Source organism: Malus domestica, chromosome 01, assembly GCF_042453785.1.
Source record: "Malus domestica chromosome 01, GDT2T_hap1".
NCBI lineage: Eukaryota > Viridiplantae > Streptophyta > Magnoliopsida > Rosales > Rosaceae > Malus > Malus domestica.
Genome location: NC_091661.1, coordinates 27,376,671 through 27,393,220, shown reverse-complemented (window position 1 = coordinate 27,393,220; position 16,550 = coordinate 27,376,671). Strand labels below are relative to the sequence as shown.

General features: G+C 37.6%; 1 protein-coding gene and 1 long non-coding RNA gene across 2 annotated transcripts; one reads left to right on the top strand and one right to left on the bottom strand.

Moving 5' to 3' along the window:
• Positions 1 to 3,317: 3,317 nt before the first annotated feature.
• LOC108173106 (uncharacterized) lies at positions 3,318 to 5,431 on the bottom strand. The gene is made up of 3 exons (XR_003773557.2): positions 4,935 to 5,431; positions 4,776 to 4,848; positions 3,318 to 3,802 (listed from the first exon to the last, which is right to left on the bottom strand). It is a non-coding gene; the product is annotated as an uncharacterized lncRNA (long non-coding RNA).
• Positions 5,432 to 13,703: 8,272 nt separating this feature from the next.
• Positions 13,704 to 15,071, top strand: LOC103438593 (uncharacterized). Its single transcript, XM_008377125.4, has 2 exons — positions 13,704 to 14,246; positions 14,434 to 15,071. The coding sequence occupies exons 1-2, from the start codon at positions 14,142 to 14,144 to the stop codon at positions 14,941 to 14,943; spliced, it is 615 nt and encodes a 204-aa protein (XP_008375347.3). The 5' UTR covers positions 13,704 to 14,141; the 3' UTR covers positions 14,944 to 15,071.
• Positions 15,072 to 16,550: the final 1,479 nt, after the last annotated feature.

Sequence of the window (16,550 nt, the reverse complement as noted above, 5' to 3'; positions counted from 1 at the left end):
AATGACCCATGCTTAATTACTGTAATGTAAGCCCCATGGAAAACTGCCATCTCTCCACTCTCGCTCTCTCACATACACACAGGAAAGCATGCACATTGATATTCATATGCTTGATACTAATACATGAGGTCTATTTGTGTCTCTCTTTCTAGATTTTCACTATTGTTTTTCATGTCGCAATACTCTAGCTAGTAAGAAAGTTAATCTATGATAGTTGGTTTGAAATAAAAAAAGGAGCCTTTAATTCTAGCGATCATTTATTTTTTACAGGCACCATGTACTCAATTGGACCATGATTGCTTGCGCCTTTGTGTAATTGATTTTGTGGATTTAATTTTTTTTGTATATGATGTCCTTGAGTGATAAGTTTTGATTTCTAAGCTTGATATTTCTCCTTATGTCTCATAGGTGGTTGGTGGTTCTAATTCATGAGGGTTTATAACTCATATCAACTACTACATTTACAGATACCTGCAAATTTGAAGTGTGATTGGCGTGCTGGAGATGTGTGTCTTCTTGAAGAAACGATTGTAGGGAAGACGAATATCATTGGAGTATCAAGGTTGGAACTAGGACTTGATCAATTTTGTTTTGGAGTGTGAAACAAAGTCTATACATGTTTTGGTACATAAATGTAAAATAAAACTTAGTGAATTTGTGTAAATGTGCAATTTTGTAAATAAATATCTTTATTATATATTTATATATTTATTAAATAATATTTTTTATATTTTTTATTTTTTGATTTTTTTTAATAACGGGCACTAGCTGTGATCAATTTGTAATCCACAATGGCCATAACACGTGATGTTAGCTCTCAATCTATCACGGACATAATTTGTGGTTACACTGCATTTGACAACGGGCATAGCCCGTGGTAGAAACAAAGACTTTTTACCACATCCAGAATACTAACGAGCATGATGCCCGTGGTAGATTGTAATTTATCATGGGCATCCACCGTGATAGATGGGCTTTTTTCTTCTAGTGACTGTTTTCGTATTGAAATTTTAACACATTATTATATAAGTTTTTACACTCAAAATATCTTTATATATATATATATATATATAGCAAATATATAGTACTGTATTGATGATAGTAACGACTGTGATGACTTGGATACGAAGCTGGAACTTCTATGATGAATGTGCCAACGATGACATGAAATAGACTTATAATGCAAGCTAATTTAAAATGAGCCTTGGAATCCAGTTCACTACAGGTTCTCTAAGCCTGATCATGATAAGCCGCCTAGCGCATTGGACAGCAAGTGAAACAAAAGTGGGCAAAACTGAAGTGAACACAATGATATATCCCTATCACCGGCTTCACTCGGGAAGATTAGTAGAAGATCAAGAGGTGTGATACTGTACCATCTAATAATTTCTCCTGGTTTACAGTGTCTACTTCCAATGCGCTTGGAGTAGTTCCATAGCCAACTAACCATTCCACCACCTATGAAGATTCTCAGCTTTTTATATATACATTTTTTTTTCAATTATTCTAACCACATATCTTCTTTTGTGCTCTGACCAAATATTATTTTTCCTTCATATCTTTCATGTTTTAACATTGGCTCATAATATGTTGATAAGGTTGGATTTGGTCAAAATTTATGAAATAACTTGGTATATCTTTAACAAATTGGTATTTGTAAAATAATAATGTCAACATTTCTAGTTTGAATAAATTCTGTTTCAAATTCAAAGGAAAGGCCGGCTTTATGAGTGTCAGTTGCTTAAGATAGTGTGACCACTCTTTTGCATTCAAGTTTGAATCTTTACTTTGTGGACTACAGTAAATTAAAATAAGGAAATTATATAACTTCACTCTAGATCCACTTTAAGCTTTAAATGTGATTGTCACTCTATTGTACAATTACTATTAAGTACAAAATGAAATTAACAATAAAACAAAAATTTATCAATAAACCCACACCCAATAGTCAAACATTTACTATCACACAATCTTTCTCTAATGTTCTATTTGGCTAAATCTTGAAGACGCTCATCAAGCACTTTTTGACGAATGGGTGCTAGTTTTGAAGTTTTTGATCCTTCAACTAAGGTATGAATCGATTTATGCAAGTTTTTTTAATTTATTGTTTTGGTTTCTGAGTAGACGACCAAGTTGTGCTGCTCAATCTTCTCATTCTATAGCCTTGAATTTCTTACACCCCAAATGCTCATAAAAGCATCAGAAAGTGGGCAAAAATGGTGTTATCAAGCTTTTCCAAAATGGTAATTGCATAAAGGATGGCTTTATGTCATCTTCCGATAAATTAATTCTCACTAATTCTTATTAGTTTTGATTTTTATAAAATAATGAAGAAATGAAAGGAAAGACGACTGACATGTTGGAAGAAGACAACGTTAGAGGAGAGGACATATGTTTTGATTTTGGGTTTTGTTTTATGAGGTTTATTTTGGGTTTCTGAGGATAGTTTAAATGGATCTAACAATTTCTTACATGATACGAAAATGATAAGAAAATAACGGGTTTTAGGTCAGCATGATAACTAATCGGATCGTTATTGGGTCATCCTTTAAGAACCGTTAATAACAGGTCCTTAACGGGTTTACACACAAATAACCCATGGGTAACCCGTTTCTGCCCACTAAGAAAAACATTATTCAAAGTTAAACTACTAAAAAAACTTACTATAAAATACAATAGTCATAGTGTGTGTGTATATATATATATATTGTGTATATTAAATATGTATTATTGTATTATTCTCTGTATAAGTTTTAAAAAAAAATTAAGTTTTGTTTATTTATTTCTGTTATGAGAGTTTCTTATTAGAAGCTGCGACACGGCCATATGAGCCGCGACGTCGATCCAACCATGGAGCGAGGCAACATGGAGCGAAGTGTGGTGGGAGGGGCAGACCGATGAAGAAGACGTAGATGGGAGGGAAGAAGTGGGGAGGGGCGAAGGTCTAAGGGCTGGTTTGGTATTGCTGTGCTTTGAAAAAAAGCTGCTGTGAGAATAAAGCAGCAGAGTGTTTGGTAAACTTTTTTGTAAAAATGTTTTTAGAAAAAAAAAGCTGTATGATAGCGTTTGATAAACTTTTATGTAAAACAGCTGTGACTGTGTGAAATGACCAAAAATAGTATAATACTCTAATAATTTAATTTTCTTACCAAAAAGGGTATAATATTTTATTTTTAGAGTTTTTGTTATGTAAGTTAGTTTTATCGGCACGTTGGAATTCTTTCTCATTAGCAGTATTTGCAATACATGTGCCTTTGTTAGTCCATATTTATCTTTTAGTTGATTAAAAGGAAAATAACCCATCACAAAATAGTGTGTACAAAATGACTGAGACCTTGTTATATTAATGAAGACTCGTAAATAAAATGGATCCCTCAAGATGGATGGATTACTCGCTAATAATTATACGATCATCACACTAGATCCAAATTCTGTCTGCCGGTTCCCAACCCCCTCCCCCCAATACATTTGTATATGCATACTTGCAATAAGGGAAGATGAACAAACGTTATGACCATGATTTGTGATTAAGCTGTATGAATTCTGCTTATTTCTTTCTATTTTTTCTTCAAAGCAGATGGAGAGCACACGTTTCTGCACAGTCGGTCAATGGATGGATAGCAACGGGGACAAGTAGCGTTGTTGAAAGCATCACGGTACTGACTTTGAGTCCACAATGGGATGATCTTTGGCTGGTCGGCTTTGAAGGCAGCAGGAACACATGCGGTGATGATGTTGACTAGTGATTTGGTGAAAGCAAAGCCAAAGACAGTTTAATAAATACACATGCATTTAAAAGATCCTGCATAAATACAATAATAGCATCAGTGCATCAGAATTATAGAATTGAGATTCTTTCCGGTTCTCATTGTTTGAAGGACAAGGACCAGCAAATTCAATGCATAAATACAATGCTAGTTTTGTTCGCAGTAAACCAACAACACACACAGACCATAATAGACACATTTGGCAAAAGTTTAATCCTCACTATAATAGTGATCTGTTAGACAACTACCAAACCAAGTTTGCAGGAGAATTCAGAAACTCTCCATAACCAAGTTTCATGTAATGGTGGAATGAACAATCCTCAAAGTAATAATGAAATAACATTGACATGGGAAAGTAAGAAAAGGAAAGTACAATATGAGCTGTTGATTTTAAATTTATGCAGCGAGCTCAAGAAAGGATATGAGGGCAGACTCAACTGAAAACGAAAACCAATAGCGCAAAAGTTTCAGCGTCCTGATATCAACATTGTGTACTACCTACACCAGAAGAACAATCCCGAATATTTTTCTCCAGCTTCAACCATATAAAATACCAATAATGAACTATACCCCAGAAGGTTATTAATCAAACACAACCAACCATAATCACAGAGGCCAACTCTACAGCTTCGAAAAGTTTAGAACCATAAACTTTTCCCAAATTGTTCGATTGAAAAATTAGCCGACTGAACCTTTATCCGCACTCAATTTGTCATCAATCAATGTGAAACCGAATCAAGTTTCAGGGTATGATCAAATCCCCATACCATACAATAACCAGCATGAATACTAATGGCGAAATAACAAAAAAATTGAGATCATTGATTTCCGATTCTCAAATACAAATGCACCAACGAGCTATAACACTTACCCAAATCGTACCTAAATTTCATATCAAAGAATTCAGAAAAAAAAGAAGAAGACACATAGCATAAATGAAGAATTCAGAAAAAAAAATATATGTAAAACATGATAGCACTGAGAGAGAGATAAGATACGAGCACTGACCCGGAGGTTGGAGTTTCAGAAGAGACTGCGAGAGCTTTAAGAAGACGATGAAACGGCGTCGAAGAGGGGTGAGCTGAATTGCAAGACACGCATGACAAATCAGAAGCACAGTTCACAGATCAGAAGCAGAGCAAAGCTTTATAAGAAATTATCCCTTACCTAAACCCAAATCAGAAGCAGACCTTCTAAAAAAATGAATAGAGAAGTAATCAAACTTCTCTCTCAATTTTTCTTGTTTCCTCCACAAACCCTAATTTTTTCCCCAATTAATTTTTTCCCAATTAATTTTTTCCACAAACCATGTCACCTTCCCCATTTAATTTTTCCCCACCCTCCATCCCCAATTGTTTTTCCCGACACCCATACCCTCATCCCTTTGCTCTTCCCACTCCTCTTTCCCTCTCAATCTCCCATCCCCAAATTGAAAAATCCAAACAAATTAATAACAAATTTTTACAAGAGAAGCTTGCCAAAGGAACATGGAGAAACCTGGAGAACGAGAGAATGAGAGAGATCGCTGGTTTTTGGAATGAGAGAACGAGAGGACGAGAGAGTGGTTTACCAGGGGTCGGGTATGCGAGAGCTGAAGACGAGAGGGAAAGGAGGGCAATTTTGGGTTATTGAAAATTTCATTAAACATACCACTGTTCACCCTTGTTTTCGAAATAAGTTGTTTTTGGAAGCTGCTATTTGCAGCTTCAGGTTTTGGGCTTTTTTTCACCCCTAACTTTGAAATAAAGTTGTTTTTGAAAGTTTACCAAACATCAAAAATCCTCACAGTTTTTTTTCATCACAACTTTTTTATTAATCACCTCAATCCCAAACTGCACCTTAGCAGTCTTTTTGATTTCGAGGGTTCTCGTTGGCTAATGAAGCATATAGTTGAGGTGAGTCCCTATCAGTCTCATTAAAATTAGTTCATGCGAATAATAAACACGGGATTACATTAGCTAGTATTCCTAGCCAGTCCAGTAAAACTTAATGAGGCCAAACAAACGCGCCCTTAAAGTCTTAGTGACTAGCGGAATCAACAACGGATTTTGGAAAAACTAATTTCTTGTCTCAAGTAATAAAATGGTTGAAAATTATTGTATGGGTCGCGTTCTTTTTTCTGCTCTTGAAGTTTTGTCCTGCAAATTTTTTTTTGTAAAAAAAAAAAGTTTTTTCACTTATGCTCACCAATAGATTACGTCATTGGAAGAAATAGTTTGGAACCTTTGTTGACAGGGCATGAATATTCTGTAATACCGTGGTAATGATATCCATTACCAATAATGTACCATGAAATTTTGGTACGGTACAATACCGTATCATTACCGATTGGTACAAAAAATTTGACACAAAATTGGTATGGCACAGTTGGCAATTTGGTTGGGACGGCAATTTGGGAAAAAAAATCGACCCCTAGAGAGAACAAAAAGAAAGATAACGACATAAAATTGTAAATGAAAAAGTAATTAAGAAAAAAGAAATTTTTTAGGGTAAAGTACAAAAAATTACCTCAACTATTGGTGTCACGACACTTTCATACCTCATCTTTTAAAATTGACAATGTCATACCTCATCTTACGAATTTGTGTCAATGTCATACCTCCGTTAGTTTTTCTGTTAATTTCTCAATTAATTGCTGACGTGGCGTGATTCGGGACCCACTTTCTATTAAAAAATTATTAAAAACTAAAAAAAATCATTTAATATTTTTTAAATATTAAAATAATAAAGAAGGTTATTAAAAAAAAAAAAACCAAACAAAACTTCCCCCATGCGCCCTCTCTCTTCTCCCCCATCTTCATCTCCCTTCATCTTTTTCCTACCTATTGCAACCTAGAAAAAAAAAAATTATTTGTCCCTTACCCCCCAGGCGACCTCTCTCTTCTCCCAATCTTCATCTTCTTTCCTCTTCTTCCCCCTATTTGCTGCAACCCAGACAAAAAAAAAAAAAAAACAAACAAACAAACAAAACTCCCCCCCCCCCGCCCCCTCTCTTCTCCCCCATCTTCATCTCCCTTCCTCTTCTTCCTACCTGCAGCAACCCAAAAAAAAGAAAAAAAAAACTAAACTTTGTCCCTCCCCCCCCCCCAGCGGCACCCTCTCTCTTCTCCCCCATCTTCATCTTCTTTCCTCTTCTTCCCCCTATCTGCTGCAACCCAGAAAAAAGAAAAGAAAAAAAAACAAAACTTCCCCCCCCCCCACCCAACCTGCAGAAGAAGAAGAGAGAGAAGGAAAAAAAAAAGGTCCCTCCCCCCCCCACCCAACCTGCAGAATAAGAAGAAAAAGAGAGAAAAGGGAAGAAAAAAAAGAAGGATACCAGTTCGTCCATCCCCCACCCCCCCCCCCGCGCGCGCGCGCGCGTATCCACCCTTTTCCCTCCACATCGATTCCTCCCATTTTCTCAGCGCCTAAGTTCTCAACGAGATCTGGGTTTTTTTTTTTTGGGTTGCAGGTAGTGGGTACGAGGTTGGGTGCAAAGGGTGGGTGGGAAGGTGGGGAGGTTGGGTGCGGAGAGTGGGTGCGGGGAGAAGAGGGGGTGGGGAGCGGGGAAGACAAATTGGATTTTTTTTCTTCTCTTTTTTCTGGGTTGAAGTTGCAGGAAGGGGGTAGAAGAAGATGGGGAGAAGAGAGAGAAGGGGGGGGGGGACGAATTGATTGTTGGTTTTTTTTTAAAATTTTAATATTTAAAAAATATTAAATGATTTTTTTGAGTTTTTGATAATTTTGTAATAGAAAATGGGCCCCAGATCAAGCCACGTCAGTAACGAACTGAGAAATTAACAGAAAAACTGACGGAGGTATGACATTGGCACAAACTTGTAAGATGAGGTATGACATTGTCAATTTTAAAAGATGAGGTATGAAAGTGTCGTGACACCAATAGTTGAGGTAGTTTTTTGTATTTTACCCAATTTTTTATTGAGCTTGGAACAAGGGTGGTACATCACGTGTCATTATATATATAAGGGAGAAGTTTTGTTTTTAAGGTGTCTAATTTTTTAACACAAATATCTCACCACTTGTATAATACACCTATGAGATGACCCACACATGTATAATTTTTGTCACTATCTGAAATAAATAGAAAACATTTTATCTCTATAAAACATAGCTTTATAATTTATCTTTATGTGTAATTGTTCCTTTGAATACAAATATAACAAGGATTAATTTGTAAAATTAAATAATTAAATAATAACCAATCGTACCACATAGAGACTATATGATAAAAGAAAAACTAATGAAAATTGCTTGAAAACTTTAAGTTTTAACAATAAAGACAAAATAAAGGGTAAAATGAATAGTACCATGATTAATTTTTTAGTGTAAAAATATGATTTTTCGTTAAAGTAAACAGTACCAGGAGTTTTTCGTTAAAGTTTCATATGATAAAATCAAGGGAACTTTAACGAAAAGCACCGGGTACTGTTCACTTTAATGAAAAACCACATTTTTACACTAAAAAGTCAATCCTGGTACTATGCACTTTACCCTTTATTTTGTCATTATCATTAAAACTCAAAGTTTTCAAACCATTTTCATTAGTTTCCTTAAAATCAATTGGCGCCCTTCATTACTCCTGGTGTGAAACTCGATATGAAAAAGTGTGTGTCAAAAGATAAGTACGTGTAAAAGAAAATATGAAAAAATGTGTACCAAAAAATTGAAACCTGACAGAAAAATTAGAATTAATTGCTAAGGGCATTTTTGTACAAAACTGTAAACAAATCAAATCTGAAAAGTAAGAAAACCAACCGACAGTTGGGTAACAAGGGACACACTAGCAAGATGCGTTCCCAGTTCACCGAAGAAGAAGAAGATATGACGCGCGCGAGTTCATGGATTTTAGTAGTGGTGATTGGTCCAGGGCATAAGACGAGGTGCATGCTCAGACTCGGACTCAGCCCCGGGACGACGATACCGCCATCCCCGACCTTGACGCTGACGGCGGTTTCTCTTCCCTGGAGGGAATGTTACAGCGGGCCACATGCCACTCCGATACCGTCCAATTGAAAGAAAAGGCGCGAGATGTCCAGCAATTGTGTCCCGCCGACCTAAAAGGCCGGCTTGAGATAAATCAGCTCATCGTCGGATGGGCAGCTGATGCAGATTGTGATTGAAAACTTGAGGAAACCGTCGCTGTCGTTGGGAGATCGGCATCGTGGTCTGGAGGGGCTGCTGGTGCTGGTGGAGCCGATTGATAATGCAAATGGTAAGTTGTGGGAGCCAAAAATTACTCCTCCACTAAACAAGCCGCTAGCATGCTAAACATGAGGAGTGAGGCTAAAATAAAGGAGCATAATCAGATCACTTCATGAAATGTGGAATGTGGAACATGAAGAAATAGAAGGAAAGTGGGACTTACAGCCCAAGACTTGAATGCCTATAAAAGGCTAATAATCCCACCAGAAAGGCAGAGAGAGGTATGAGATCGTTCTATATTTTACAAGCACCTTGAATAAAAACTGACTTTAGCGTCGGAGTGTATTCTTGCAGGTCCCCCACTCTCATTGATGGCAAGCAAAGATGATGCTTAAAGCTTCTCAACGTATTCAAGATTACTTGTTGGTGGAGAATTGAAGTATCTGAGATTTTCCGCTCCAACGGTTGGTGCCGTCTGTGGGAATTCGTACAAAAAAGCCGTATCGAGAAGTCGGTTTCCACCTAAGCCACAATGGGGGCACGGGCCAAAAACCCCAAACAGGGAAGCTTTCTATTCACTCTCTCTATTATTTCACTGACAGCAACACAACATATATGATATAATTATACATCTTCTTGCCATAGCACAATGTGGGAAATGATTGTTGCAATCCTTTGGGCTTTGGAGGATCATGAAAGCACTTTTGTGTAGAAATCTTGGACTCCAGTTATCTCCCTTTTATTTTGTCAAATATATTTACCACTTGAATTTTGGAGGTACTGATGTAGTTTCACTTCCAGCTTGGGGAAACGATCCCAAATTGTGACGCACAAGGTTCTATTGTATTAGGGGGTAGGGTCCTATGAAGCCAAGCTACCGCATCGTCATGTAACACCAAAAAGAGCCCAAAGTTGGATGCTCGACATGCTCATTATCAGTGGCGGATCCAGGATTTCAAGATCGAGGGGTCCCAACATAAAAGCTCAAAAAAAAAATATTAGACTAATTTGGTTCCATATTATTATTTTCTACTGAATTTGGTTAATTGAATAAATCAAGATTAATATCAAATGTAATAAAACCAACAAATTCTCCTCAGCAACATATCGCAAATAGTGACTCTACAAAGATAAAAGTTGTAAATGTAACATATATCTTATTAATTGGGAGTTGGGACTCTAGAGCTAGGATTTAAAAACTTATATAAATTTGGAAGAAATAAAATTAGGCAGCTAAGGGCGGTGGAACGGCAAATGGTGGTGGAGAATAGGGTAACTTGGGTTTAAAGTTGGAAGGTTGCAACGATTAGGGCTGTGAGTTTTTAAATATAATTTGGGGATACTGGAAAAGGCCGGAGTTCTCGGGCTCTGTAGAGAAAACATAGATATTTTAGTTTTTATAATGACCCGGCTCAAACTCCGCCGTGTAAGTTTATCTTACATTGCCGGTCCCAAGCCCGGATAAAGGAGGAGGGGGAGGGCGTCAGGTAGTCGACAGCCGGCACTCCATGATCACGTCGAATCCTTATGAAAATGAATCCAGAACAAAATCGCGATAAAGCTAGGGCGTCACCCGTAAGTGGCGCGCTGTGTGGCCCGAGCACAGTGATAAGTGAGCAAGGGTCGCTGTATCTCCATCGGCACCCGGATGCAGTGTTAAATGAGCAAGGGGGCTATATAAACTTCTTTTCGAACGACTCCACTCAAAGTTGTTTGGGAGCATATGCTCCTATCAACTTTACACAGGACACACAAAAGAAGTACTTTGATCCTATTAGACGGGGAAGGGTGAAGAAGCTATGACAGAAGGGTAGAGTTCAAGAGAGCAAAATGCGTTTAGGAACGTGGAATATAGGAACCTTGATGGGAAAATCTATGGAAGTAGTAGAAGTTATGGTGAGGAGAAGGATAAATATTATGTGCCTACAAGAAACTAAGTGGGTTGGTCGTAAGGCAAAGGATCTAGAAAACTCAGGGTTTAAACTATGGTATTCGGGCACAAATAGAACGAGAAACAGTGTTGGCATCATCGTGGACAAGACCTTGACACAAGATGTTGTAGATGTCAAGAGGGTAGGAGATAGAATCATGGCAATCAAGATTGTAATAGGACAAGAACTTATCAATGTGATTAGTGCGTACGCACCTCAAGTAGGGTTGGATACGAGTTCGAAGGAGAAATTTTGGGAAGACCTTGCAGACTTGGTGCAAGGAATTGCTCAGACGGAGAAGTTATTTATAGGAGGAGATTTAAATGGACACGGGGGCAGGGAGACAGGCAACTATGGAGGTTTTCATGGTGGCCATGGTTTTGGGGAGAGAAACGAGGATGGGGAAGCTATCTTGGATTTTGCAATGGCATATGATCTCTTCTTAGCCAACACCTTCTTTAAGAAGAGAGAAGAACATGTGATCACCTACAAGAGTGGGTCGTCAAAAACACAAATAGATTTTCTTCTAATGAGGAAAGGGGATCGTATAACTTGTAAGGATTGCAAAGTTATACCAGGAGAGAGCGTGGCTAATCAACATCGCTTGTTGGTGATGGATGTACATATCAAAAGAGTGAGAAAAAAGAACAAGACTTGGAAGTGCCCAAGGACTAGATGGTGGAATCTAAAAGAAGAAAAACAAGCCATTTTCAAAGAGAAAGTAATCACCCAGTGTGTGTGGGATAGAGAGGGGGAAGCTAACCAAATGTGGGATTCCATGGCTAGTTGTATCCGAAAAGTAGCAAAAGAGGTATTAGGAGAGTCTAAGGGCTTTGCCCCACACCAAAAGGAATCTTGGTGGTGGAATGAGGAGGTACAAACAAAGGTGAAGGCTAAGAAGGAATGTTGTAAAGCCTTATACAAGGATAAGACCGATGAAAATGGTGAAAGGTATAGAAAAGCGAAGCAAGAGGCGAAGAAAGCTGTGAGAGAAGCTAAGTTAGCGGCTTATGACGATATGTATAAGCGACTAGATACCAAAGAAGGAGAGTTGGATATCTATAAACTAGCTAGAGCAAGGGAAAAGAAGACAAGGGACCTAAACCAAGTGAGGTGCATCAAGGATGAGGATGGAAAGGTTCTTGCTACAGAGAACGCGGTTAAAGACAGATGGAAAGGTTATTTTCATAATCTTTTCAATGAAGGACATGAAAGGATTGCTTCTTTAGGGGAGTTGAGTAACTCAGAAGAGTGTAGAAACTACTCTTTTTATCGTAGAATCCGGAAGGAAGAAGTGGTTGTAGCTTTGAAGAAGATGAAGCATAGAAAAGCAGTAGGCCAAAACGATATACCAATCGAAGTGTGGAAAGTTTTGGGAGAGACAGGTATAACATGGCTCACTCACCTTTTCAATAGGATTTTGAAAACAAAGAAGATGCCAAATGAGTGGCGAATGAGCACTTTGGTGCCTATCTACAAGAATAAGGGCGATGTACAAAATTGCATGAACTATAGGGGTATTAAGCTAATGAGTCATACAATGAAGCTTTGGGAGAGAGTCATTGAGCATAGATTGAGGCAAGAGACACGGGTTTCAGACAACCAATTCGGGTTCATGCCAGGGCGCTCAACCATGGAGGCAATCTATCTCTTACGAAGATTGATGGAAAGATATAGAGATGGGAAAAAGGATTTACACATGGTCTTTATAGATTTGGAAAAAGCGTATGATAGGGTCCCAAGAAACATTCTTTGGAGGATTTTAGAGAAGAAAGGAGTACGAGTAGCATATATCCAAGCTATACAAGATATGTATGAAGGAGCAAAGACTGTCATAAGAACTCATGAAGGACAAACCGAAAGCTTTCCCATAACTGTAGGATTACATCAAGGCTCATCCTTAAGTCCTTACCTTTTTGCGTTGGTAATGGATGAGGACATATTCAAGATGATATTTCTTGGTGTATGCTTTTCGCAGACGATATAGTGTTGATAGATGAAACTCAGGAAAGGGTAAATGCAAAGCTTAACCTTTGGAGAGAAGTGTTGGAATCTAAAGGTCTTCGCCTAAGCCGATCAAAGATAGAATATATGGAGTGCAAGTTCAGTGCAAATGGAGGCCAAAACGAGTTAGGGGTGAGGATCGGAGATCAAGAAATACCAAAGAGCGACCGTTTTCGTTACCTAGGATCTATCTTGCAAAAGAACGGAGAATTAGATGGAGATCTCAACCATAGAATACAAGCTGGATGGATGAAGTGGAAGAGTGCATCCGGCGTGTTGTGTGACCGCCGTATGCCACTGAAGCTCAAGGGAAAATTTTATAGGACGGCAATAAGGCCGACGATGCTGTATGGCACAGAATGTTGGGCGGTGAAGCATCAACACGTACACAAAATGGGTGTAGCGGAGATGAGGATGCTTCGTTGGATGTGTGGGCACATGAGAAAAGATAAGATTAGGAATGAGGATATCCGGGGTAAAGTAGGAGTAGCCGAAATTGAAGGAAAGATGAGAGAAAATCGGTTAAGTAAATATTTTTCATAGAAATAGCCTCTACAATTCAACAAAAAACAAAAAGAAGAAAAGAAAGTGTTTTAAACATCAATACCATGGGTAAATGATTTGTATATAATTAAGAATTTTTCAATTTAATTCCATATTTACCATAAAGGGAAGAAAAGCCATAAAACTAAGTGGGTTTCTTATTGAATGATATTCATGACATTCAGGTCGAATGAAATTGGAAATTAACTTATTCTTTAGATGGGGAAGGTGGCATGTGTAATGGTCGTGATGGAGTACTTGAAAATGTATATGTTTTATTTGTTGGTGAATTCTTGAAATGGAAACAAAACAATAATCTGTGTTGGATACAAATTTCTCACAGCATGTCCACACATGCATGCAGTTTCTTTTGCCTACAAATTGAAAACTTGATGGTGATATGTAACAAGTTATATACTGAATTGCAGACTTGTATTGATTTTCATTTGTAGTGGGAGTAGGAATGTTACTTAAGTTTTTCACAATTTCACATATGTTTCGATCGTTTCATTTTAACCCCTCCACCACCTCCACCTCCCTCCACCCCATAGGTACTATAAATACATGCAACTTCGTCTTCAAAACATCAGGTAGAAATAGAAATGGAGTCCAAGTTAGTGCAAGTCATATTTTTCTTCTTGTTTCTCACTGTTTCATCCGCTTACACACCATTCCAATACTTTATGCATGTTCAGTTCTGGCCAGCTGCTGAATGCCAAGATAAAGGGGGGGGGGGGTGAATAAATGCCACATCATGCAACCATCTCATCTTCGGTTCACTATTCATGGTCTCTGGCCTGCGAATAAATCATCCTCTTCATCCCTTAACTGCATGGGGGATGCCTTTAATGTGAATGAGGTAATTATTCACAAATTAAGTCTCAATAGTTAATATGCATGTGTGTCCCTACGTGTGTGTATGTATGTATATATGTATCATTATATATCTCCCTACATGTGTACCGTATATGTACGTGTGTTTCCGTGTATGTACGTGTATTCTTAACTAGTTTTCTTCTTATGTTTTAATTAAATAATATATGTAGATGGATGATGCACTGAAAAAGGACCTACTCAGTTCGTGGTGGGACTGGAAAGATGGGAACCATGTCGAATTCTGGCAAAGAGAGTATGATAAGCACGGAAAGTGCTCCGACAATGTGTTCCCGAAGAGCAAGTACTTCCGGAAGACCCTAGCGACGTACCGTGATTTTGATATAGCTCAAATCCTGCAGAAGGCTAATATTGTACCCCAACCACTTCAGCCCAAGATGTCGTTGTACAAATTGTACTCCATCGATCAGATAACAAAGGCCATTGAGTCCGAAACCGGCGGACATTCCGTCAATATCAGATGCTATCAACAAGAACAGAAGAAGAGCAAGAAGAGCAAGAAGGGAAGTAATCTATTAATATTTTTGGCCCAAGTCGCCCTCTGCTATGATGAATCTGGCAATAACAGAATTGACTGTGATCCAGGCCAAACAACCAGTTGCAAGTTTAACGGCGGAGACCCGGAAACTGCACCAAGTATAGCCCACATAAAGCTATGGTAACAACTGTAAGATCAATATAAATGAAGTCAGCGGAATAGAATAAAGTGTTTCAACACTATCGTGACTGTTTTAGCTGAAACACCTATTATACAAATTCCTTGTCAGTTTACAATCTTAGTTAATTCCAATATCTTATATCCTCACGTCTCCAAACTAAAGATGATCAAGTGTTCAGCTCTCATTAGAACTTACATTATCCCACTAGAGCTAACACTTGATTCAACAGTAGTTCGCCTTATGTGAAGTTATTCTTAAATGGCCACGAAATCAGCACCAACTTGAATCACGAATACAAGTTCAGGTCATTAATTAGTATTCATGAAGAACTAAGGGGTAACCTGTTCAATTCGTCAAACAAAATCCCCATAATTACATTCACAAAACTGACTAACACATTGAACTCCCACAAGATTTTGTGTAAAATGTGTCTGTAGATGTATAGTTTCTCACATCCTGCACTTGGTCCCCTTAAGAATCGATACATCAATTTATCTTAATGTTTCATATTGAAACTCTTGGTTGTTTGTCCTACTAACCAATCATAATATTGTCAAAACCATTATGCATAATAAAATATACACATACTGTCATAACTAAAGATGTGCATCTAAAGGGAAAACTTCGAAACAACCACACGACTTTTAAGACTTCATTAGTGTGGAAACCTTATCAATGAAGAAGACTTTATTAATACTTATTCATAAATACTAGTCATGTGAACTAGTAACTGATAACAAAACACGTTCCAGGATTTACTTGCTCCCACTAGTAACTTTATTAAAACTTTATATGTAACAAGTTATATACTGAATTGCAGACTTGCATTGATTTTCATTTGTAGTGGGAGTAGGAATGTTACTTAATTAAGTTTTTCACAATTTCGCATCTGTTTCGATCGTTTCATTTTAACCCCTCCACCTAATAGGTACTATAAATACATGCAACTTCGTCTTCAAAACATCAGGTAGAAATAGAAATGGAGTCAAAGTTAGTCACTACATGTAAAAAAAAATAACAGAAGTGCGAATATATATATCTCACCAACAAGTTTAATGTCTGTGTTCTCCACAAACCACTGTGCTCCATCCCTCATAAATCCCACATAGCTGCTGTCAAACTCATTCTTGAACATAAGCCGCCTAAAATTGAAGTAAGCTCTAGTTAATATAATGTTTCTTTGATAAATACACCATAATCTCATGCCCTCTCGACGCAACAGGAAGCCAATTTGCAAACTTATTCCCAAAATTATAGTTCTCAACCCTAATTAAGTTATAATAGCAAACATGTAACAGCAATTGATAAATACACCCCTATAATCTGTACAGCACACCCAAATTCCCAGAAACCCTAGAATGACGATACAATTAAAAACGGAAACAGAAAATTAGGGATATTAACATGGTCAATGAGGAGTTGTATTATAACCCATTAATTGGGCAAAAAAAAAAAAAAAACTTGTGTTCAATCTTGTGAAAAAAGGAATTTGAGTAGAACAAGTTTAACATGATCAATGAGGATATTAACAAGTTTAAAGAACACAAGGAAATACATGTGTTCAATCCCCTATAATCTGTACAGCACACCCAAATTCAATTTAAACTTGT